At 41.4% G+C, this 25,305-nt stretch overlaps 1 protein-coding gene across 2 annotated transcripts in view; it reads left to right on the forward strand.

Annotated features, from left to right (window-relative positions):
• Positions 1 to 4,382: 4,382 nt before the first annotated feature.
• CNTNAP5 (contactin associated protein family member 5) overlaps positions 4,383 to 25,305 on the forward strand; it is a 967,841-nt gene continuing 946,918 nt past the window's right edge. For both annotated transcript variants that reach the window (XM_062199074.1, XM_062199079.1), the window contains exon 1: positions 4,383 to 4,464. In XM_062199074.1, the coding sequence (XP_062055058.1) occupies positions 4,383 to 4,464 (82 nt within the window). The remainder of the gene's footprint in view (positions 4,465 to 25,305) is intronic.

Raw genomic sequence — 25,305 nt, forward strand, 5'->3', positions numbered from 1 at the left:
CACCCACATAGAAGACCTGGGAAGAAGCTCTGGCTCCTGGCTTTAGATCAGCTTATCTCCAGCCATTGCAGCTACTTGGAGAGTGAACTAGTGAATGGAAGGGAGAATCAGACAATAAGACATGATCCTACCAATCTCATTTCTTAAAAGATTTATTTATTTGGAATGTATAGTTAGAGAAAGAAAGACACACACACACACACACACACACACGTGCATAACTGGTTCACTTCCCAAATGGCTGCAAAGACCAGAGCTGTATCAGGCCTTCAGGAACCAGGAGCTACTATTGGTTCTCCTACATGGGTGGCAGGGGCCCAAACACTTCTGTTGCTTTTCCCAGGCACATTAGCAGTGAGTTGGGTCAGAAGTGGAGCAATTGGAACATAAACCAGCACCCATGGGGATGCTGGAGTCACAAGGGACAGCTTAACCAACTGTGCCACAATGATGGCCCCCCTACTTCTTTTTTTATATTAAACTTTCACATAAAGTTGGGCTTGAGAATATGTCCAGATTTGTCATTTTAAAAATTTTTTGACAGGCAGAGTGGACAGTGAGAGACAGAGAGAAAGGTCTTCCTTTGCCGTTGGTTCACCCTCCAATGGCTGCTGTGGCCAGCATGCTGTGGCAGGCACACCGCGCTGATCTGAAGCCAGGAGCCAGGTGCTTCTCCTGGTCTCCCATGCGGGTGCAGGGCCCAAGGACTTGGGCCATCCTCCACTTCCCTCCCGGGCCACAGCAGAGAGCTGGCCTGGAAGAGGGGCAACCAGGACAGAATCCGGCACCCTGACTGGGACTAGAACCCAGGGTGCTGGCGCCGCAGGTGGAGGACTAACCTATTGAGCCGTGGTGCCGGCCAGAGATTTGTCATTTTAAATACACATCTTTAGGATGTCAATTACCCATTTTCCCCCACTCCCTGTTAGCGTTCTGGCTGTTCTATCTATGCAGAAAGCTGAAGCCTCTTCAAAACAAGTGTGAGTTACTCACTATGGAGTGACACAGGGAGAAAAGGGAGCTCACTCAGTTTCTGCTCCACCCTGTGTAAGGTGGATTTATCAGAATTAAAGCTTTACAAAAGAATTTTAATAGGTAAATATCAATCCGGCTGAAAACTGTTTTAATAGTGATTAATATCCTACTCCTAATAAAAACTTGCTGCCAAAATGCCCCCAGAAGATGGCATTGTTTACACTACTGTCTGAGAGGAACAGCTGTTTACCCCTCACGACTTTCAGAGCTGCAGTATTCTTACTGAAATGTTAACAAATCTTAAATAAATGTCTACCATTTAAGGCAGAAAGTTGCTCTGAGAACAGGTGTGTTCAAGAGAAGGAAAAAAGCTACCACTGTAAATACGACTTTAAATTAGGTGCCATTTATATACTATACACTGAGAGTGCATATGGACATCTAAATACACAGTTCCAATATTTACTAATAAGTTAAAGATAATTTACAGTTTGGGGACTTCATGGTAATAAATTTCCCTGACTTCCTTTTAGTGTTTATTCTGAGGCATTTTGCTGGCACACATAATTCATTTTAACTCATCTGCCAATAAATGAAGTCAACATGTGTATAATTTTGGGAATATTTTATTTACTCAAATATTTTTGGAAAGGTATAGAAGATGAGATGGTATCGTGAGATATTTATCTCATTGTTCCCTGGCTATCATTTTCCTATACTTAAAAAGTAAGTCTTTAATGTTAGCAAGGATGTGAAGGTAGGGGAAATCTCACAACTGCTGTTAGGGAAAGGAAGAGAAAGAGCTCATAGCACCAATTTATAGAATAATTGGCAATACTTAGTAAAGCTGAAAATAATCATTTCCTATGACCCAGAAATTATTGCAAGTGTATGTGTGAGGACAATTAAGTATTTGATACAAGAGTATATAATTTATCATATGAAAAAACTGGAAAAGCTTACAGAGTAATAAACCAAAGGATTTGTGAATAAATGTTGACATATCTGTAAAATGAAATACAATACCACAGTTAAAATGAAAGGACTAGGACTCCATGTATTCAATGCATTAAATGTCAAAAATAAGTATTATATTGCCATGTACAGAATGGAACTGTATGTTACCATTTATATATAGGTTAAATACAATCAAAGCAACACTACACACTGTCTAAGGATGTAAATATGTTTCGTAAAAATAGAGAAAATGTATCATGCATAGGTATGAAATGTACCAAATGGATTAAGTAGTTACTTCTACATATGTGGGGAGACCAAGAAGGTCAGACAAGAATTCAAAAGGCACTTAAATTACATCCATAATATTTTATTTCTTTTACCGACATCCGAGTGTCACATTCACCTAGGACATTCAGACGTGTGCCATGGTTGATTATATTTCCTTTAGATTTCCAGCACATTAAACATAGCCCGTTAGGTGTTTACCACATGGGGTCCTCAAAGGCCAGGACTGAGCTGCACGGCCAGCCCCTCCAGGCCCTCACTACAACCGCATGCAGCTGGATTTTGAACCTCAGATACCCCACTCTCTGTTAGCCCCCTGCCAACAAAGCAGCTCCTTAAGCCCCCTGAAGTCTAATGTTTCAGGTTGTGCCACCCCTTGGGTGCTGCCTTTCCCCTACAACTAAAGCTTTAGTGGAGGATATCTTCTGGTTGCCCCCAAATTAGTGACTTACATAATTAATTTCAGTTAGAAGCTTAAAAATAGCAGAGGGTCATTCACTTACAAGGTATAGAACCCTCAGAATTCTTACTTCCCTGAACAATACTGAAGTCACTAATCCAGTTGCCATTCAACTCTCCGTTGGCATTCCAAGGATCTGAGCCCAGCTCTATTTAAAACCACAGGGTTAACCTCAGGACTCACGCAGAAGCTGCCTGAAACCCAGCAGAAGCTGGATGCGGTGGGCGGCAGGAACCTGGGTGTAGGTAGCCTCAGCCTGCACAGCTGCTACCGCTGGGGCTAGGGGTCCGGGGAGGTGGGGGCATCAAGTTACCCTGAAGTGGTTAGAGTCCGCTGAACCTAACTGGATTGCAAGCTTCACATCGGACAAATCATTAGGGTCCCTCATTTTGTTGGGATTTGACAGCTTGCAATAAAAACAAAGTAAGTTGATTTATGGCAAAGCAGAGTCCCCAGATACCCTCCTGGAAGTCAGAGACAAAAACAGGGTTCCTAACAGAGAGCCTCTAGGAAGAATAAAGACCATCCTTTTCCTCTATTGAATGCAAATCGCTCCAGCAGAGCCTCCGGATTTCGCGTTGCAGGGCTTCCACGGCGACCCTCTTCCCTACCACACCCAGCCGGCTCCCCACGCCGCCCCTCGGTCTCCGGAGCCACCTGGAGCCCTGTAGGGCTCTCCCGAAGCAAGGCACCCATTGCGAGGAAGGAGGGAGGAGACCTGGGTGCCGAAGGCCGAGGGACAGGATGCGGGGTTGGGGCAGCCGGGGAGCGGCCGTTCTGTTGGATCGCTACGTTGGAAATCCCAATCAACCATCATGCTTCCCTACTAGAAACTGAACGCAAAGTGAGGATTTAATAGCACAATTCAAACCCTACTCGATCTCCCTTCCAAATGGGGTGGTGGTGGTGAGCGGGGCAACTCCTTAGCGCATTTCAAATCTCTCCACGGGAAATGCTCTCTTCCTAACGCGTCCTGGCTTCCAACTCCTTTTTGCCTTCTTTCAGCAGCGTTTTGGGGAAAACCTGGTTTAAATTTCTCTCTACCCCAAATGGGAGGACGAGAGAAGGAGGGAGGGGGCAGAGAAAGAGAATGAGAGAGAGAGAGAGAGAGAAAAAGAATCTCCGTTTCCTTTCCCTCCCAGGTAGCCCAGCCAAGGCGCACCGCAGCGGCGCGGGGAAACGCACCCGAGCGCGGCGGAGACCCGCCTAGGCCGCTCTTATAGGAGAGTGCGGGGCGGGCCTGGCCGGGGGCGGTGCCGCGCGGCCGCGCTCGCCTATAAGGAGCTGTCCGCCACCCCGGTGCTGATTCCAGCTCTGGCGCCCGGCGCGGTGGATTCGGCCGTGCCGCGGGATCGGCGCCTTGTCTTGGCAACCGAGTCTGGATCGGCCCCGTTCCGGAGGCAGGGGTGGGGGGCAGAGGAGGAAGAGGCGGGCGAGGAAGGCGAGGACAGTCAGCGGGCGGCAGGTGCGGGACTGTCGCCTCAGCCGCAGCTCCGGAGGAGCCCTCGCCACGGTTTCGGTGGAGCGTCTGGGCGCGGGATGGAGTGAAAGAGCGAGTGCTTCTCCAAGGGGGGGTGGGAGGGGCCAGGCGGTGCGGAGGAGAGAGAGCGAGAAAGAGAGAGAGAGACAGAGAAGAGAATAAGCCGCGGCTGACGCCTGCGAATTTGGAATTCGATCCGGAGGGACCGCTCACTCGCGGGAAATGGATTCTGTACCACGGCTGACCAGCGTTTTGACTTTGCTGCTCTCTGGCTTCTGGCATTTAGGATTCACAGCGACAAATTGTAAGTACCCGGAGCTGGGGAGTGGGGGCTGGGGGAAGATAGTTGAGGTGGGAAACCATAGCTTTCAGAAAGACAGATAAATGTCCAAACGCACTCGGTGTTGTCTGCCCAGGGCAGAGGAAGAAGGGGTGAGAAATGCTGATTAGTGTGGTTACATCGCTCCAGCCATCCCAAAAGTTAGCGGAGCTCGGTGGAGCCACCCTGCCGGATTTCCTGCCCTTCTCACGGAATTGCAAAGTTCGAGGGCGCAGGGAAGCTTCCTGCTTGCTCTGTGGTCTCTGCCTGCCTCTTCTCGCCCAGGGTTTTATCCCGGGAAAGGGCCCCCACGCAGACAGGATGCATTGGCAGCGAGCTTCCAGGGATAGAGATGCTCCCTGCCGCGCGCAGTGACAGCGACTAGTCTCTCCCCTGCCTCGGATTTGCTGTATGCCCAGCGCTTCACAATGCGAGGTTCTCCGCTTTGCCCTAGGCAGAAGGCTCCAGTCGGGTATCTAGCAGCCTATAGGCGTCAATTCAACAGGAGTGGGAGTTTTGGCCTAAGAGTCATGGCCCGCTGTAGTCAACCACAAGATCAATGGCTGCCCCCATTACAGGAGGAAGAGCCTTGATACGTACCCCACCCCCCAAATCTTTGTGCCAGGAAACATAATGAGCATGCACTAAGGGTGCCCTCCGTCGTCCAAGTCCTCACTTCAGCGAGCGCAGGGCATTTAATTTAACAGGCAGGAAGGCTGGACACCCGGGGATGCACCACCTGCACTGTGTATTTAAAGAACCCAGTTAGTCAAACTTGAATAAATCGCTGGAGCAATCAGAGGTTCAAGCTCAATTGCTCAGCTGCCTCTGTAGACAGAGGAAGGGAAGTTTTTCTAGCTCTGGGAACTCATAAATGATAAGGAATGCAATTAAGCCATCTGTGTTTTTTTCCGAAGATGGTTTTTCAAGGTCCCTCAAGTTTCTGGGCTTGCTTTCCTATCACTATCCCTACCACCAACCTCAGAATTCCATACATACTGGAACAGTTTTATTTTTTGTTATATGCATCATTGATAATAGGAAGAGACAGGACAACACGTACTGTTCAGCAGTCCTCATAGCTCACTCCTCATGCTCGCAAGTCCAAGAGGAGGTTGAGCATCTCTTTGCCCGAGAGTTATGCCTCAAGGAAAGACAAGACAAATTTAGGTGCTGGGAACTGTAGAGAAGAACCAGTATTTCCATCTATGATCAGAAGTTTTAGAGGTCCGGAATCCTTAGTTAGCAGTAATGCCTGGCAAAGGTTTTGCTAAACTTTGGGTTGTAAAGCAGGGCTGAGGAGGTCAACTGCTCCAAAAGGGAGGATATAGAGGGACCTAGCTTGGAAACTATTTCAGGGATTTATGTTGGGGCAGATTAGACTCTGGTATTTCTTCTCTTTCTGTCTTCCACCCTCTCCCTTTCCTCCTCATCCGTCCCTTCTCCTTCCTCTCCTTTGAGATTGTTCCCATGGTGTTTCAAAAAAATGACCTGAGTGGTTAGTAGAAGGAAGTTAGGCAAAGCACTAAACTAGTTTCTCAACCTTCTAGAACACTAGAGGTCAGTATTGTCCTAACGATTCAAAGGAGTGGCCACAAACTGCTCCCCCCCCCCCCCTTTCTAAAAAGTGAATACTTTGAAGACCCACAGGGTGGGGGTTAGGAATAAGGTGAAATAGAGATATTCCATAGGCATATGATGTGGGTTGCTCCATGTAGCATCTTTGCTAAGGACCAGGGGGAAAATGAAATTTTCTGTAAATTAATTGAATTATGGTTAATAAGTTTTAGTAATACTCATAAAAACTAAGCATGCATTTAAGATGTATGTTTATAATTATTGATACAGTGATAAAGCTAATTCTGAACATTTAAATGTAACTTTGTGATAATGAGCTTTGGTGTTTTATCAGCAGCAGTTTAATTTCCCTGTTTCCAATCAACATTTCAATTGAAAGAATGCTGCTTGCTAAATATTTTGAGGTCAGTGTTGTTAAAAGCAATGATAAAGTGTTTATTATGCTGTACAAAATTCATCAGTTCAGTGAACAATAGAATGGCAGCAGAAAATTACTTCTCAACTCTGTACCAGAATCTGTGATGCAGAACCTCCATGAAAAAAGCATTAACATTACAGTTCCTCAAGACTTCCTTTGTCCAGTCTTTCTTCATTAAATATAAGGGTTGGATTAACTGTTTATCTACAGTCTATTAACATGGGTTTGCATATACTGAAGAATATCAATTTCTAGTAAAATTGGTTTTTAAGCTTTTTTTGTTAAATATTTTTTCAAGATTATTCTTCCTGTAATTTGAAATAATCTCATGTCATTTGGGACAGTAGCCTTGAAAATCGATCATTTACTCAAGTCATTCTATGGTATTTAGTTACACCTCTGGACTTTGTTCAAGTGAAAAGAACTTTTAGTTGTTTCTATTCTTCTGATAATAATCTGTGATTATTATTGTTGTGTGTGTGTGTGCATGTATGTATGTGTTTAATTTTCTCATAATATGACCAAAACATGGACATGTATCTCCAATGAATAAATGAATGCATACCCTATTATAGATTTTAAAAATTTCTAATTAAACAAAATTAAAATAAAGTCACGTTAGAAGGGCAAGCTACAACATAGCTATTATAAATGTGCAGAGAACATAATTACCTAACGGTAATGAAAACTCCGGAAATTTCCCCATTCTAGATTTTCAGGATATTATATTACTACAATACTTCCTTTGCGTTTACCCAGGGGGAATTAGTTAATTTCAAATGTAGATATAATAGGCCAATGTTAAATGAAAAACCCATTTTACATATCCTATCAACTCCTCTGGCACCAACAGAAGCATGCACCTTGAGAGCTGGTTAAAGGGAATCCAGGAATTGGAGTAGCTAATGAGTTCTAGTCCCAGTTATACTATAGCTCAGGAGTCAAGCACTCATCTGGTTATTCAACCTTCCAGCGCTCACATGCGTGGGCGAAAAGCAGCAACTGTGATATGTGTCTACCCTAAAACAGAAGAGTAGCTAAGTATGTAACTGAGGAGGGACTTCTGACTATTACGATGAGAGAACTTGTATTCAGGAGATAATAAGAAAGCACTGGACACATATGGGATCACTATGTGATTTTTGAGAAAAACATGTATTATGTTATCATGAAAAGCTTTAGTTTCGACCAGTAAATCATGCTGAATGATCTCCAAATACATTAAATATCTGAAGTATCTAACTAACTTATTGTTGCCACATATTATGCTCACACAGATCTTACCCTGGGAGAGGAATCAAACATTTTATTCTAGCCCTTTCTCACAAGCAAAATGTCATCTGAAGTATATGAAGATGTCAATCATATTCATAAAGATCTCCAAATAAAGAGATGAACTGTATCTTGAATTATCTAATGCTTGTGCACAAACTCAATCAATAGGTAATATTATAAATATGAAGGCCAGTCTGATTTTTCTCAGCAAGAGACTGTCTGTGATACAGTTCTCATGGTGTTTATGGTTAGCATAACTGAAGAAAGCACTTATAATGCACATATAAAAGAGTCCTAAAGATGTTCTCATTGTTGAATTCACTTATTTTCAATAGTACATTTGAATTATCTTTGCCCTCTTTTATCACAGCCCCCTATCTCCAAACCAGATTGATATTTCTACAACTGGAATATGTAAATTAAACACCAAGCTAGTAATTTCCACACAAGTATCCAGAATTATGGCAAAATTTGTTTTCATTTGAATAACTTCCTCTTCCTCCCCTTGGTTCTTGTTCTAATGAGTGATCGTCTTCCAAACTGCAGTTTTTTGCTCTGCTCCTCTGCCTAATATCATTCCCATTCTTTCCTGGATACCAGATTTCTTTACTGAATTGCTTCACTTCTCACCACTTGTTTGTTACAAAGAAAGCAATGTAATATGGCATTATCTGAAATGTTTGTAAAACCTTTTGCTGGCAATCCAAAGTATTTTAGTTCCTAAGACAGAACTGTCAGAATATGAAGTGTATAGACAATAATAATTATTCTCACTAGACAGGAAAGTGGGGACAGGATCTTGTTAAGATCAGAAAACAAGAAGTGATCCACTCAGTAAGACTTTATTGAGAACTTGCAGTTTTCTCATTTGGAACCAATAGGGAATGACAATGTCTTCATTAATGGAAAATTTGAGGCTGGTGACCTGTGAAGGTTATTTACTTTGATAATCTTGGTATATTAAAATAGGAATTGCATCAATTGATCACATAGGCCCTATCTACCCACAATCTGTTTTTGTCCTTGTCGTCAAAGTTGCCTATTCCACTTGTATATTTCTGAAGTGACTTGCACTTTGAAACTTATAACAAAATTATAATTAGAATGCCAACATAATAGGGTTATAATTGCTACCAACCACTATGCATTTATACATCTCACAAATTTGCACAGCCTGGTAGACTTTTACAAATTCAATTTACAGATGAGTAAATTTAAGGTTAATAAAAGTTAATGATTTCCTCAGTATCACAAAGATAAGCAATGAAAAATTCAAAATCTGGACCTACTCATATACTCCTTGCAAGATAGGTACTTCATTGTAATGCATCCAGTTAGGTCCTCTGGATAAACATCTGTGGAAATTTTGTATGAGTTCTCTATGATATTTGTCTGCGTGGTTATATCCACAGCAGAGAGCATGGAAATAGCTGATCCCACCAGACACAGCCTGATTTATACCTTAAAGAACCATGATGAAACATTTGAGATTTAATAGTGATTAGTAGATTTAATGCAATATGCTAAATATCATAATGGACAAAGTTAAGTGGCCGGCCGGCGCCATGGCTTAACAGGCTAATCCTCCGCCTTGCGACGCCAGCACACTGGGTTCTAGTCCCGGTTGGGGCACCGGATTCTATCCGGGTGGCCCCTCTTCCAGGCCAGCTCTCTGTTATGGCCCGGGAAGGCAGTGGAGGATGGCCCAAGTCCTTAGGCCCTTCACCCACATGGGAAACCAGGAGAAGCACCTGGCTCCTGGCTTCGGATCAGCACGATGCGCCTGCCACAGCGGCCATTGGAGGGTGAACCAATGGCAAAAAGGAAGATCTTTCTCTCTGTTTCTCTCTCACTATCCACTCTGCCTGTTAAAAAAAATAGTTAAAAAAAAAGTTAAGTAGCTTCATATTTGGAAGGACACCTGATAATTTAATTTTGTATTAGTTTTGATTTAGAAAATCTTAAAAAGCAAATGACATGGCTTAATGAAGACTTGTGAATCCTTTTCCCATAAATATACAAACATAACAATGCCATTAGTGGCACTTCTATGCGTACTGTGTCATAAATCTATAGATGTGATACTAATATTAACTGAGCAGCAGTTATAAATTCCATATCCCAGCAAAGGACTGTCACTGATCAAAACCTCAGCTATACTACTCCCACACAACATTATGGAACTCTTTCACACTCCACAAACAAGCCATACAGGCTTACATACCCTAACATTTATTTCACTGGCTGCCTACTTGTTCTAGAATACTCTTCAGATTTCATCTTCCCTCATTTTCTTCCAACCAACCAACCAACCACACACACACACAGAGGGGGAGAGAGAGAGAGAGAGAGAGAGAGAGAGAGAGAGAGAGAGAGAGAGATGCAACTATTTTCCATGGACTTGATCAAGTGATCCTACCTACTAATTTTCCATAGCACTTATTGTAACCCTCATCTCCCCAACTAGAATGCAAAGTTTCCCAATGTTCATATTTTAATTGAGTCTATACCCAGCACCTAAAACATTGGATAGATGGATAGATGGATGAATTAATGGATGGATAAAGGAATAAATCAGTGATTTTTTATTAAGCATTTTAATTTCTAAACAATTCTAGGACCCTGTAATAAGAGTCTTATTTTTAAAATGTATTTATGGGGGCTGGTGCCACGGCTCACTTGGTTAATACTCCACCTGCGGCACTGGCATCTCATATGGGCACTGGGTTCTAGTCCCAGTTGCTCCTCTTGCAGTCCAGCTCTCTGCTGTGGCCCAAGAGGGCAGTGGAGGATGGCCCAAGTGCTTGGGCCCTGCACCCACATGGGAGACCAGGAAGAAGCACCTGGCTCCTGGCTTTGGATCAGTGCAGCCATTTGGGGAGTGAACCAATGGGAGGAAGACCTTTCTCTCTGTCTCTCTCTCTCACTGTCTATAACTCTACCTGTCAAATAAATTTAAAAAAATGTATTTATTTATAAGTAATAAGAATTACTTATCCCTGTTTTGGAAATGCCAACCAAATATTAGTTCTGAAAGGGCAGAAGTTTGGATGACTTGATTGGATGCGGGAGCTGAGGAATTGGTCTCTTGACTTTCCGTGATTTCATTGTAGAGATGGTCTTCTGTTTTCAACACACAGCCATTTGTTTCTAAAAGAGAAAATGTCTCCATCCATCTGATCTTAGCACCAAGGTGGAGCTGCTATTTATCAAGTCTGCTTATGTAGTTTTAATGAGTGTTTCCTATCTAGTCTAAAAAAATGCATCATCACATTTCTATAATTTTTTTGTAGCCCAGGGTTCAGTATGAAAAGGAAAATTTTGAATTCCACTCACTAGAGTTTTAGTACACAATTACTGGAAATATTTCCTTTTTAATTACCACACTTCAACACTGTCCATGTTATTAGGATAGAGAAGATGCCACTATTCATAGTTTGTGTGAGTCTGAACTGCAAATTCTTTTTCCTAAACTCAAGTTTTTCTGTGTGTCTGGAGAAACAAAGTTGAATAAGGAGATGTATTCCATGGCATCAAGAAGCTTTGAACACTAGGCAACAACAACAAAATTACCTCATGTCAGTGTGCTAAATGTTATGAAAAAGGGAAACCCAAGGTACAATGGCAGGCACACAGAAGCAGGTCAAGCTGGCTGGCACATTAGTGGATACTCTTAGAGGAAAATGACGTTTAAGCACAGTTTTAAACAAGCACAGACTTTGCTAACTAGAGAAATAAGGGATTGTTCCTTGCCATGGTGATGGAAGCAGCAAACTAAGGAAACAGGTAGGCATGGGAATTTCTTATTTTTATTTTTAAGCTATGACAAGTCATCAAAGATTTTTACACATTTAATGATCATAATCAGATTTTTGGCTTAAAAGGATCACTCTGTCAAAAACAGATTGAAATAGGCCAAGACTAGTGGCAACAAAACTGGTGAGGAGACCTGAAGGACCCCAGAGAAAGCTGCTTTAGAATCTGCAAGAGCTGTACAGATTCAGAAAGGAAATAATGGCCAAGTAAATTCAAGACACAGGGATGCATGAGTCAGTAAACTCACAGAAGGCGCAGATTTGTGGTTAAAATGCATTCCATGGCTGCTTCCATTGTTTTTGACAAATGAGAGCTATCGATGCTGGAAAAGGTGCTGTGTTCCCTGAAATGAAGTTCTTCTCTGGGAATACAAAACGACCATATTCTCAGTGCAGTATATTTCATATTTGCATGACATTGTATAGCACATGCTGTCTGTATCCATCTTCCTGATGCAACTTCTAGTCTGTAAATTATGCTGGGTTTTGTCAGGAGAGTGAGAACTAGTCATTAAGGAATGTGTGATTAAACCTCAACATCCCAGTTCTCACTCCGCCTCTGACAGGGGAGTAAACCAGAGATCATGACCACTATCAGAGGCTGCTCAGTAGGCAGAGAAACAAGGGGATGTAGGGTGTGCCTCGCTGATTTGCTTTCATTGGTGATTGATCTACTGGCATAAATTCGTTGTCTCTACATTTCTAATTGCTTTTGTGCATATTCTTGGGAGTTGATTAATGCCATCTGCTCACTGGATCAGCTGAATTGATTGAGTTTTAAAGGATGACAACAGTAATGTTGAAGATAGAAGGCAAGTGGAGGGAAATGCCAAAACACTGCTCATGATGTATGTTATTTTTAACTATCCACCTTTGGAAGCAAAGATCTTCCTTTGAAGACAGTCCAAGGCAAATCACAGTCTAATGTTGTGTGCCTAGCAGACAGATGTTTTGTAGGTGTTAGTCTAGGCCACTGCTTGCTTAATGCATGTATCTCTTTCCCTCCCTGTCTCCTCCCACTTTTCCTTCCTCTCATGCCCACTCTTCCCCTAGATCATAGGGACATGCAGTTTTTACATTAACAATGACTTTTCCCATAACTCCTGGTTCTGCTAAGGATGTATGAATAGAGAAGTAAAAAGCCTGATGAATTTAAGTGCTTCCTTGCTAAGCTATGTGGGCATTGTTACCAAATTTGAATCTTCCCAGCAAGGCTTGTTACCCATGTAGACCTGACACAGATCTGCCACCCATGGGGTACCCCAAAAACCCACGTGATTCCCACACGCCCACCCATCTGTCCCCACACAACTCTTCCCAATTCCATTAATCCCTTGAATCATTAAATATGAGGGGGAAATCTTCCAATTCAAGGAGATAAGCTTTAACACTCAGAGCCCCACTGAGAGAGCAGCAGTAGAAATGTAAATGTATACTTTACTAAGAGTAACAGACCCATTGCAGAAAAAAAAAATGCATGGAGGAGGGGGGAGAGAATGCTCTAAGTTGTGGAAAGGCAAAGTATGGGAGTATCCAGGATGCTCATGGCAACTATTGCCAATGTCTTGTTGTTGTCCAAGCCAACCTTTCCTTTCCCAATATTACAAAGCTGATGAGAACAAATCAGATGGGAAATAGGAGATCTTAGAATACAATGGGGGCCAGCACCGCGGCTCACTAGGCTAATTCTCTGTCTGCAGCGCCGGCACACCGGGTTCTAGTCCCGGTCAGGGCGCCGGATTCTGTCCTGGTTGCTCCTCTTCCAGTCCAGGTATTTGCTGTGGCCCAGGAGTTCAGTGGAGGATAGCCCAAGTGCTTGGGCCCTGCACCCACATGGGAGACTAGGAGGAAGCACCTGGCTCCTGGCTTCAGATCTGCGCACTGGCCATAGCAGCCATTTGGGGGGTAAACCAACGGAAAGAAGACCTTTCTGTCTTTCTCTCTCTCTCTCTCACTGTCTAACTCTGCCTGTCAAAAAAAATTATAACTGTTATTGTAATGACTGATGAATCTCAGCATGAATTCTTTCATGATCACTTATACAAAGTAGGGCAAGACCATCTATTTATTGTTTCATGTGCAAGCAAAGAGAGAAAGGCACATTTCTCCTTCATTTGGGTTGTTGGAGAACTGAGCCAATGCCACTGCAAATAGGAACTTGCTCTTGATGTAGCTCCAGAATTTGCCTATACCTTACCGAAAAATGCAACCATTTCAGATTCCCCACTTGGCCCCAGGCTCTGTCCTCATATGATCGCTGCTCCTGAGGCTTGGTGGGTAAATCTGTGTGCTGAGAAAATCTCAAGGACAGCCTCATAGGAAAGTGGACAAAAAGCTCCCTCCAAAGAAATAAGCAGCACAGAAACCTGAGCAGCCCCTTACAGAAGACAGGAGGGGAGAAGGTCCCCGTCCCAGGGAGCCTGAGCAGGGATATGGGTGTCGTGTTTCCTTTTCCCTTTGTCCACCACTAGCAGGGGATGTAGGCAAACAGAGGAATAATTGGAAGGTCAAGGAGAGCTTCACTTCTCTTCTGTCTACTCCCCATGCCTGCTGTTGGTAGATAAATGGCAAAACTGTTCTCTTCATGTTGATTTTGAGTTAAATTCAGGATCTAGTGCCATGATTGAGAAATTATAAAGGATTGTTTCATCTCTATTCAATCATTCATTGACTTCACAAAAATTTATGAAAGGCTTACTGTTCATGTCTTTCTCTGTACCATCAGGAGAGCCTTCTTGTCATGACAAAACAATTGACAGAAGGGTTAGAGTTGCTGTCCAAATAGCTCCAGAGAACAGCCTCAAAAGGTAACTATGGCTTTACAAGGAAATTTGACCCTGTGACTCTCACAACCTCTTTATTCTTGCTCAGTATTTTGAAAATTCTTAAAAATATTATTTTGCCATTGGTGTTGTGGCACAATGGTTTAAGCTGCCACTTGTAATGCTAACGCTGCAAATTAGAATGCCATTGCAATCCCTGGCTGTTCAGCTTCCAATTCAGCTTCCAGCTACTGTGCCTGGAAACCAGCAGATGGTAGACCCCTGACACACATGTGTGAGACTTGGATGGCATTCCTGGCTTCACTGTGACCCAGAGTTGGCTGTTGCAGCCATTGAAATGTGAACCAAAAAGTAGATCTCTCTCTCTCACTCTCTCTCTCTCTATCAAATAAATTTTTAAGCATTTATTTGTTTGAAATGCAGAGCAGTAGAAAGGGAGAGAGAGATGAGAGAGGTGAGAGAAGAGAGTGAGAGAATGAGAATCTTCCCCCTGCTAGTTTACTCCTCAAATGCCCACAACTAGGCCTGGGTTGGAGTTGACATTGGGAAACCAGGAGCACAATTGAGGCATCCCATGTGTGTGACAGAGGCTCAGTTACTCAAGGTATCACCACTCCCTCCTGAGGTGTACATTATCAGGAAGCTAGAGTCAGGAGCAGACCTGGGTATTGAACCTGGACATTCTGTTACTGGATGCAAACATCTTAACAACTAGGCCAAATACCCACTCCTCGGCTGTTACATTAAGCAAGTCTTTCATTTTCCTAAGTCTTTGCTCTCTGCTTCTTTTTACTTAGAAAACTTTCCCTTTACTGCTTTCTTTCTTATACTCTTTTTTTTTCTTTTCTCTCTCCCTCATATTTTTTTATCTCTTTTTCTTTCTTATCCATCTCTGCCTCACTCTTCCTGTTTCAATGGACTTTTTTCTAGGTGGCCTGTTTCTCTGTTTTATGGACAAAGCTAAAGCTTTGCAACTTTTCCACTCAAGTTCCGCTCACTGGAAAAACAGAGTGCATTAGAACCCAAGGGAGTCTGAGAGCTCAGCTTCAAGTCGCCACCGAAGCATGTAATTTCTTGAATTTTATCATAAGCATTCAAGCAAATTTGCATTTAGCTTCATATTATATCAATATTTATATTATGAAGAAAAATATCCCCAAACCTGTAATTAAAACTGGCTAACCAAGTTTATTAACTTAACCCATAGCAGACGGACACCTACATAGAGGGACACAGGCTTAAGAACTTTGGTTTTTTCCTAATTTATGCCTTCCAGTATTCTTGTTTCTTTCTTTCTTTTAAAAGATTTATTTATTTTACTTGAAAGGCAGAATTACATAGAAAGAGAGGCAGAGGCAGAGAGAGAGGGAGAGATCTTTCATCTGCTGGTTCCCCAAATGGCCACAATGGCTGGAGCTGAGCCAGTCCAAAGCCAGGAGACAGGAGTTTCTTTCAGGTCTCCTACATGGTTGCAGGGGCCCAAGAACTTGGGTGATCTTCCACTGCATTCTCAGGCACATTAGCAGGCATCTGGAGTAGAAGTGGAGCAGCCAGGACTTGAACTAGCATCTATATGAGATGGTGGCATAACTTGCTATGCCACAACACCGGCTCCCAGAATTCCTGTTTCTAACAGAATAACTTCAGTGTCTCTCAGAACAACAAGCTTGCTTTTTTCCCCATTATCAACAAGTACTGAGCAGAAAGCTGAGATTATGATTAATCAATAACAGGAAGTAAGAATGACATTAATTCACAACAGGGAATGAAACCCACAGGCTGGCTTAGTGAAGAGTAATGGAGATTTTTGGAATGGCTGTGGACAAGAGGAATCCCTTGTTCTGTCCTTAGTCTGTGCTGCCCCTGCTCTTACCATCTGTGTGTGTGTGGCTGCATTCATCCACATTTACCTTTGGATGAAGGACACCTGTCAGGTTACAGGACTGATGTCCACCAGGGCAGATTCTTTCACACTGAGGACAGGTAGAAACTGCCAGGAGAGTAAAAGAACAATTAATGCCTCCTATTCTACAATAATCAGGAAGCTTTTGACACAGTCAAAAGAAGAGAAACCAATAGACTGGAATCTTGGAACACTTGAGATTAGAGAGAGCATTAATATGCATTTTCCATGAACTTTTTGTTTTTATTTTTTTTTAACTTTTATTTAGTAAATATAAATTTCTAAAGTACAGTTTATGGGTTACAATTGCTTTTTTCCTCCCCATAACTTCCCTCCCACTTGTAGCCCTCCCATCTCCCGCTCCCTCTCCCATTCCATTCACATCAAGATTCATTTTCTATTCTCTTTATATACGGAAGATCGATTTAGTATATATTAAGTAAAGATTTCATCACTTCGCACCCACATAGAACATAAAGTGTAAAATACTGTTTCAGTACTAGTTATAGCGTTAATTCACATTGGACAACACATTAAGGACAGAGATCCCACATGAGGAGTAAGTACACAGTGACTCCTGTTGTTGACTTAACAATTTGACACTCTTGTTTATGGCATCAGTAATCTCCCTAGACTCTAGTCATGAGTTGCCAAGGCTATGGAAGCCTTTTGAGTTCACTGACTTCAATCTTATTCAGACACGGTCATAGTCAAAGTGGAAGTTCTCTCCTCCCTTCAGAGAAAGGTACCTCCTTCTTTGATGGCCCATTCTTTCTACTGGGATCTCACTCACAGAGATCTTTCATATAAGTCATTTTTTTTTCCAGAGTATCTTGGCTTTCCATGCCTAAAATACTCTCATGGGCTCTTCAGCCAGATCCAAATGCCTTAAGGGCTGATTCTGAGGACAGAGTGCTGTTTAGGACATCTGCCATTCTATGAGTCTGCTGTGTATCCCACTTCCCATGTTGGATCGTTCTCTCCCTTTTTGATTTTATCAGTTAGTATTAGCAGACACTAGTCTTGTTTGTGTGATCCCTTTGACTCTTAGACCTATCAGTGTGATCAATTGTGAACTGAAATTGATCACTTGGACTAGTGAGATGGCATTGGTACATGCAACCTTGATGGGATTGAATTGGAATCCCCTGGCACATTTCTAACAGTGACTTGATCAGCCCTTGTCTTGACTGTAGATGTACAATTTAATCTTTATCCCTTTTAGTATTTTTTCTTGTTCTAGTTAATACTATTGGTTGAACTCTGTAATTAACACACAATTATTCTTAGGTGTTTAAATTTAACTGAAAAGTGATCCCTGTTAAATATAAGAGTGGGAATAAGAGAGGGAGGAGATGTACAGTTTGGGACATGCTCAATCGGACTTGCCCCAAATGGTGGAGAGATATATATTCTTTTTTAATTTCATACTTTAATTTTTAATTTTTTAATTGCATACTTCCTTATTTGTTGCCGCATTATTTACAGTGGCCAACTTTCGGAGCCATCTTAAGTGTCCATCAGCGGATAAATGGATAAAGAATATATGGTATAAACACATAATAAAATACTGCCCAGCCTCAAAAAAGAAGGAAACTCTGTCATTTGCAACAACATAGATGAATATGGAGAGCATTATGAAAACTGAATAACCTGGAGTCAGAAAAACAAAATACTGCCTAATCTCACTTAAATATAGAACCTAAAAAGATCAAACCCCTAGAAGCAGAAATGAGAACAGATGTTGCAAGTAGCTGTTAGTGTAGGAAGAAATGGGAAAATGTTGGCCAAAGATTTAGAAATATTCACTTAGGGAGAATTCTGAATTTCCAAAAGATTAAGTGTTAATTGTTCTCATCATACCTAAAAGAATGATAACTATGTAAAGTGATGCTTTTGTTAACCAACTTGATTTAACCATTTCATAAAATGAACACATTTTATGTTTCACGTGTACAAAAATGTCACATTCTGGGGCCAGCACTGTGGCACAGTGGGTTAAAGCCCTGACCTGCAGCGCTGTCTTCCCATACATGTGCTGATTAGAGTCCCAGTTGCTCCACTTCTGGTCCAGCTCTCTGCTATGACCTGGAAAAGCAGTAGAAGATGGCCCAAGTCCTTGGGTCCCTGCACCTGCGTGGGAGACCTGAAAGAAGTACCTGGCTCCTGGCTTCAGAACAGCTCAGCTCTGGCCATTGTGGTCATTTGGGGAGTGAACCAGTGGATGGAAAATCTGTCTGTCTCTCTCTGGCTCTACATCTCTCTGTAATTATTTCAAATAAATAAAATAATAAATCTTTTAAAAATGTCACATTCTACCCCATAAATATATGCAATTATTTACATTTGTCAAACAAACAAATTTTGTACTTGTGAGAAAGACTTCAGTTGTGGTCCTTAGAATCACAGTTTTGATTCAAATCTCTTCTCTTGAGTTACAGTGTTCATCCTTTAACCCAGTACAAAGCCTTCTTTCACCCAGTCGGAGTGGATGGGAGGTTAGGCTTGACCAGTGTGCTTTCAATACCATTGTTGTTCACCATGGACTTGGTACAATATCAGACACAGCCCTGCCAGCTCCACCAGCCTTGGGGAACCTGCCTGATAGAGAAAGATTAGCCGTTGTACCAACTTATTTTCATTAACAACTGTTGGAAAGCCAGACTACTAAATTCTTTGCTTGATTCTAAATCTCCTGAATTTCTGCCCCTGCCTTCATCCTGGGTGCATTCTTGGTTTAGCTGTGAAGTCTGTATTTGTATTTCCTATATCTTCTTTCTCAGATATTATCTTCGTGCAGTGGACCTTCTTGCTTAGGTTTAGAGAGGCTACGTGATTTTTTCAATGTCCAGGGCCCTACAGTCTTCTCTCTTCCTCACCATTCCTGTTATCAAGAAGCACATAGAGTATCCTGAAATAATTCACACTCAGGCATTTACTGAACTCTGGCGTAGCTCCCAAAAAGAATTAGTGTTACAAAAAAGAAGTCCTTCATTATTTAAACTTTATTTTAGAAACAGAAACTTTGCATTTGGTAAATGTAGTCTTAACATAGAATTCTGGTATGTGATATGAATGACAAGGAGAGCGGTGTTGGGGAATTTGAAGAGGGGAACCCCAGAACCCTCATTCTGCAGCCCCTCTATTCTTCTCCCTCTGGTTCTTCATGGAGGTTCTGCGTGTAGACGTCTGCCTTATTGTTCATTGCAAGAATATCCATATTTATAGATTCATGAAGAAGTGATAGACACAAGAAGGTGTTGAGGAAGAGTGAGGATGGCATCCTTCCTCAGCCATGGCCAGTGCCTGGCTGGCATGCAACAGCAAGGCTGTGCTGGGTGAGCACCACCTGTGTCTGTTTGCATTGGTCAGTGAGCTGATGCCCAGTTTATTCAATAGCTTATGTATTTGCTCTGCCTTAAACCACACTGAATAAGCAGATAAATATTTTAAAGGTATTGATATTGACACAAAATATTTGTACAGGTTAAATAGGAAGAATATTGTATTGATTTGACATTGAATGTATATTGATTTGATATTGACATAAAATACTTGTGCAGCTCAGATAGGAAGAATAAGTTTTGTGTTTTGTTGCATAGTAGCTTGGCTACAGTTAACAACAGCGCAGTGTATATTTTCAGTTGTTAGAAGAGGTGCCTATTTTTAACCCATTGTTAATCTGACTTTTCTTGATGTTATTTCATGAGTATCAGGGCAAGACAATCCCATTGATAGCTACTGATTTGAAAAGATGGTAGCTTGCCAAAAAATTGCCTCTTTATCTTGATCTCCTTAGTTTGTAGTCAATAGTTATTTTTATGCTAAGGATTTATCTTATAAAGTGCTTTGAATTATGTAACCCCATCCCAGATTTCTCCTTTGGGATCTCCTCAAAAGAAGGGACCCCCATGTTAGCTGTGATTAAATTGCCCATGTACAGCACAGTGAATGGCAAAATAATTAAATTAAAAAATTAAAGCACAGGTAGATCAAGTGAAACCCATGCACAGACAGCAAGCCTGAATTCAGAGCAGTGTAGGGGCAAGTTACTGAATGTTGGCACACAGCCCAGTTCCCTCTATCAACTTGTGTCTTTCTTCCTTTCTCTCTTTCCTTCCTTCCTTCCTCCCTTCCTTCTTTCTTTCTTTCTTTCTTTCTTTCTTTCTTTCTTTCTTTCTTTCTTTCTTTCTTTCTTTCTTTCTTTCTTTCTCCCTTTCTTTCTTTCTCCCTTTCTTTCTTTTTCTCTTTCTTTTTTTAAAGATTTATTTATTTATTTGAAAGGCAGAGTTACAGAGAGGCAGAGATAGAGACAGAGGTCTTCCATCCACTGGTTCACACCCCAAATGGCTGCAATGGCTAGAGCTGGGCAAATCCAAAGCCAGGAGCCAGGAGCTTCTTCCAGGCTTCCTACTCGGGAGGAGCCCAAGCACTTGGGCTATTTTCCACTGATTTCCCAGGCCATAGCAAAAAGGAGGATCAGAAGTAGAACAGCTGGGATTTGAACCCGGCACCCATATAGGATGCTGACACTGTGGGCAGGGGATTTACATGCTATGCCACAGCGCCGGCCTTCTGTTTCCTAACTTTCATCAGAGAAATACACCCTTGACTTCCATCAGTTGTCCCTCTCAGTTCTCTGTAATATGAATTAGTATGACTAGAAGTGGGGAAAGTATCTTGGTTTCTGATTCTTGTTGGTAACATTCTTGAGTATTTGCTTGGAACACCATCCATAGAAAATCTTCCCATTAAGATCCTCCTTGTGTTCACAACTGCCACAAGTGAAATCCTAATGTTCCTGTTGTTTGATTTACTAAATAACACAGTATATAATCTATTTAATAAACCATATACAATAATTTTATAATTAAAATATATGTAGTATATAGTGCATAGACACAGTTTTTGATGAGTTATTATGAGCATTTTTCATGACTACTATACCTGGTAAGATTGTATATATGTACATCCTCTATGTAAAGCATTTATTTCAGTGACCATCAAGATTTATTATTCCCCAAGGTCAATATCGATCTGAGTGAATATTTATCTCTCTAGATAATGAGTTGAAATGGACAATTGGATGGAAATTAATATCTACTTATTTTCTGAAGTAAAATGTGTTTTTCCAGGAGGATGGATACATTCTCTTAGAAATACAAAGGCATGTGCTACTGCGGCTGCTCTGCTTCAGGGTGGTATTCCATAAATGTACTTTGCAGTCCTACTTATGTGGTTATTTCTATTGTTCTTTCTCAGGGCTTTTTTATCTTATGGACAGAATGTGAACTTTACATATATCCAACTTGAAATTCCAGTGCCATAATCAAGAGATAGTGATCCTTGAACATATTAATAATAAGTATATGTTGGATTAATGAGCACCTTGGTCTTGAAACTTATTTAAGCCAATATACTGTTACCTGAGAAACACAATGCTCTTTCAACCATGAGATAATTAGATCAAGAATACAGGAAAGGACGTGGAATTACAAAGTGGTTCCTGTGGTTTTGATTCCTTGTTTTGAGAAAGCAATAATATGATTTTTGTGGCTTGGAAATATGATGTATGTGACTGAGTGTATACTTCTGTCTATGTATCTGTACGAATGTGTACTTCTTTATTCACAAAAGTCAGCACCACATGTTTTTAGCAGACATATTTGGTAGCTATCTTTCAACCGAGGTGAAATTTCTTCTAAAATTATGAGCCTGCCATAGAAGTCTGTCCTGGTGTTCTTGTCGTCACTGCTCTATCGATCTTGGGACTGATTCACTCTCGCTGTATATGCTAAAGAATGCATCAGGTTAAAAGGAACTGATAAAACATGAACTAGAGGTATATTGGTGACAATTTCTGTATTCTCTTGTATCTGTATTGAAGTCATATATATCTGTATTGAAGACACACATGTTTTTCTGTGCAAATTTTCACTTACATTCCATATTGGTAATTTCCTTTACAAACAAGATGTATTAATCTAACTGTTATCTCAGCAAATCTTATCCAGTCACTAATGGTCTGATAAAAGACCTGGACATAAGAAAGAATATCATAATTAAATATAGACCATGGTTTATAAGTCATGGAAATAAACACTGTGACGATTCATTAGTAAAATTAATTAAACTAACATCTAAGCAAGTGAAACAAAATCAATTCAAAGGGAGAATGTGTAACTTTAATGATGGTCTCACCCTCATTGATACATTGTTTAGGGTAAAGATTTCTGTGTTTTCTGTGTAGATATCAATTTTTGTTGGCAAATTGACTTATTGAGTTTCTATAGCATAGTGTTTTGTGACTTCCTTGGGAAATGATATCATTTTGTTTATGGGGAAATCAGAATATCTCACTGGATGGCCAATGAAAGTCACATTTTACACACCATCCAAGCTATTCCACATTAGGATCTAATGCCAGGATGGAACCTCTGCTTTTCTGGGCTAGGATACTTTGATTCTCTGAAACAGCCAAAGACACTGAGATGTTTCCTTGACCATCATTTTCATGTGTGTGTATGCACACGCATATAGATATTACCCATGCACTCACTGTTAATTCATTTAGTTTCGTTTCTCTTTTAAAAGGAACTAAATAGGGCCGGTGCCGTGGCTCACTAGGCTAATCCTCTGCCTGCGGCACCGGCACCCCAGGTTCTAGTCCTGGTCAGGGTGCCGAATTCTGTCCTGGTTGCTCCTCTTCCAGTCCAGCTCTCTGCTGTGGCCCGGGAGTGCAGTGGAGGATGGCCCAGGTCCTTGGGCCCTGCACCCGCATGGGAGACCAGGAGGAAGCACCTGGCTCCTGGCTTCAGATCAGTGCAACGCACTGGCCGTAGCGGCCACTTTGAGGGTGAACCAACGGAAAAAGGAAGACCTTTCTTTCTCTCTCTCTCTCACTGTCTAACTCTGCCTTTCAAAAAAAAAAAAAAAAGGAACTAAACAGGATAGTGTTAGACCAGTGGTTTTGCCTGAGAAAACAGATGGAAATGTCTGGAGACATTTTTGGTTGCTGTAACTGGGGGCTTGCTACTGGAATCCAGCGGGTGGAGACTGAGGATATTTTAAAGCAATATCCTAGAATGCACAGGACTTCCCTTCACAATACATGTTTTTTTCACTGAAATGTCAAGATAGCCAAGATGTCAGAAACTAGTTAGATTTATCAGTCACTTATACATCATCATGTGTTAATTAAAGGTCAAAAAGAGGCTTTCTTCTAACATCTAGTCTGTAGAAAATATCTTAAACTAGCAACTGCTGACTGTATGATTTCATTCTCATCATTTCATGTTTTTCCAGATACAGGCAATGATATTTGCCCCAAATAGCTGCTATTTGTGAATAACAAATAAGATAACAAGTGTTTCCTTGAGAAGGTACAAGAACATTTTTTGAACATAGTGACATTTGTTATACTTTTTATTATTTGAGAAACTAGTGGCTTGATTGTGTTCTCATCCTGGGTTTTAGATAATGAGAATGATTGGACACAGTGTGATGAGGCACTGAGGGCACGTAATCTGGACTGAGAACTGCAAAAGAAATTTTTATATCAGTGTTCAGCTTTTCCAGACTTCTTGAAGCTCAACTTTTTCAAAATCATCTTGTTAGGATAGTTTTGTCAAGATATCATGTACTATCATTTCATAGCTAAAATCTGTTTAAGAATTTTATGTCATTTTTTCTTTTCATAGTCCTTTCTCTTGCACACACACACACACACATGTATATGAAAATACTATGACTAAAACCAAATATACCAAAGTAGCCACAGATCTCAGAAAGGCTGTGAACCAATCTATTCGGATGACATTTTCTACTTCATATAGCAGCTCAACATTTAGTAAGATGGGGATCTTACCTTTGATCACTTATCTACTACAATCTGACTTTCAATATTTGAAATCCATTAAGTCAGTAACACTGGCTTTAGACCGCCTGTAGTGGGACCAAAGTGATTGTCCTTGACCTCTAGTGGGTGTCTGATTTTGGAAAAAGCAGCTCATTGAATGAGAAGGCAGAAGATGCACAGTAGGAAGGCAGACCTTTGCAATTCTGTTATCCAGCCATGAATATGTAACCTATGTTGGTGGCTATATTCCCTAAGAACATTTCTGACACTTGATGTATCTGTCCTACTTAATTTCATTGGTGTAGAACTATGACCTCAAAGGATAGCTCATTTGCTGGGAAAAAGTTACATCTGTCTTCAAAGTACTCTCACCAGCTCTGCCCACTAGAGTGTGTCAAACCAAATTTCTTCCCCCATCCTCATGATTCTTCTGCAGATACCTGAGATCAGCTACCATGTTTCTCTCAATTCTATCTCCTTAAGTTTTCCTGTGACATGGCTCCTGCCATTTTGACACTCCATCTTCACATCCCCTTACTTTGTGCATGTTTCACTTTCTCAATGTTATATTTAAAATGTGAGGTCTAGAAAAGAACACAACTTTTATTTGTTCCTACTAATTTATTATGTCCACTATATGATGTCCATGTATTGGAGAAGAGATTCAGGATGGGGATGGTGGTTTACCACAATAGAACCCCTGATATGTAAGACTGATCTAACTAGAAATCACCAAAGAAATATGCTTCCAAATATATTAACCATTTTTGTCTCTGCTTTGGCCCACTCACTCTTTCATTTTTGAAAATTTATTTTTGGGGAGAGAGGGAGAGAGAAATAGATAGACATATAGAGAGATGGCTGCAGAATGCTATGCTCCCATCTATTGGTTTACTCTCCAAATGCCCACATGGTTGGGGCTGGAATGGGCTGAGCCAGGAGTTAGGATCTCCAGCTAGGTATTCCAGTGTGAGTGGCAAAAAGCCAACAACTTGAACCCCCACTGCTACCTCCCAAGGTCTGCTTCAGCAGGAAGCAGGATATGGAGCCAGGTATTCAACTCTGGTACTCTGATGTGGAACACGGGTTTCTTAAGTGCTGGGACAAACACCTGCTCCTTGCGCTGTCACCTAATTGGTCCTTACACTGATGTAAATAGCTCTCTTAACTTTGCTCAAGGTTATCTGCCAAACTTC

This window comes from Lepus europaeus, chromosome 1, assembly GCF_033115175.1.
Source record: "Lepus europaeus isolate LE1 chromosome 1, mLepTim1.pri, whole genome shotgun sequence".
Lineage (NCBI taxonomy): Eukaryota > Metazoa > Chordata > Mammalia > Lagomorpha > Leporidae > Lepus > Lepus europaeus.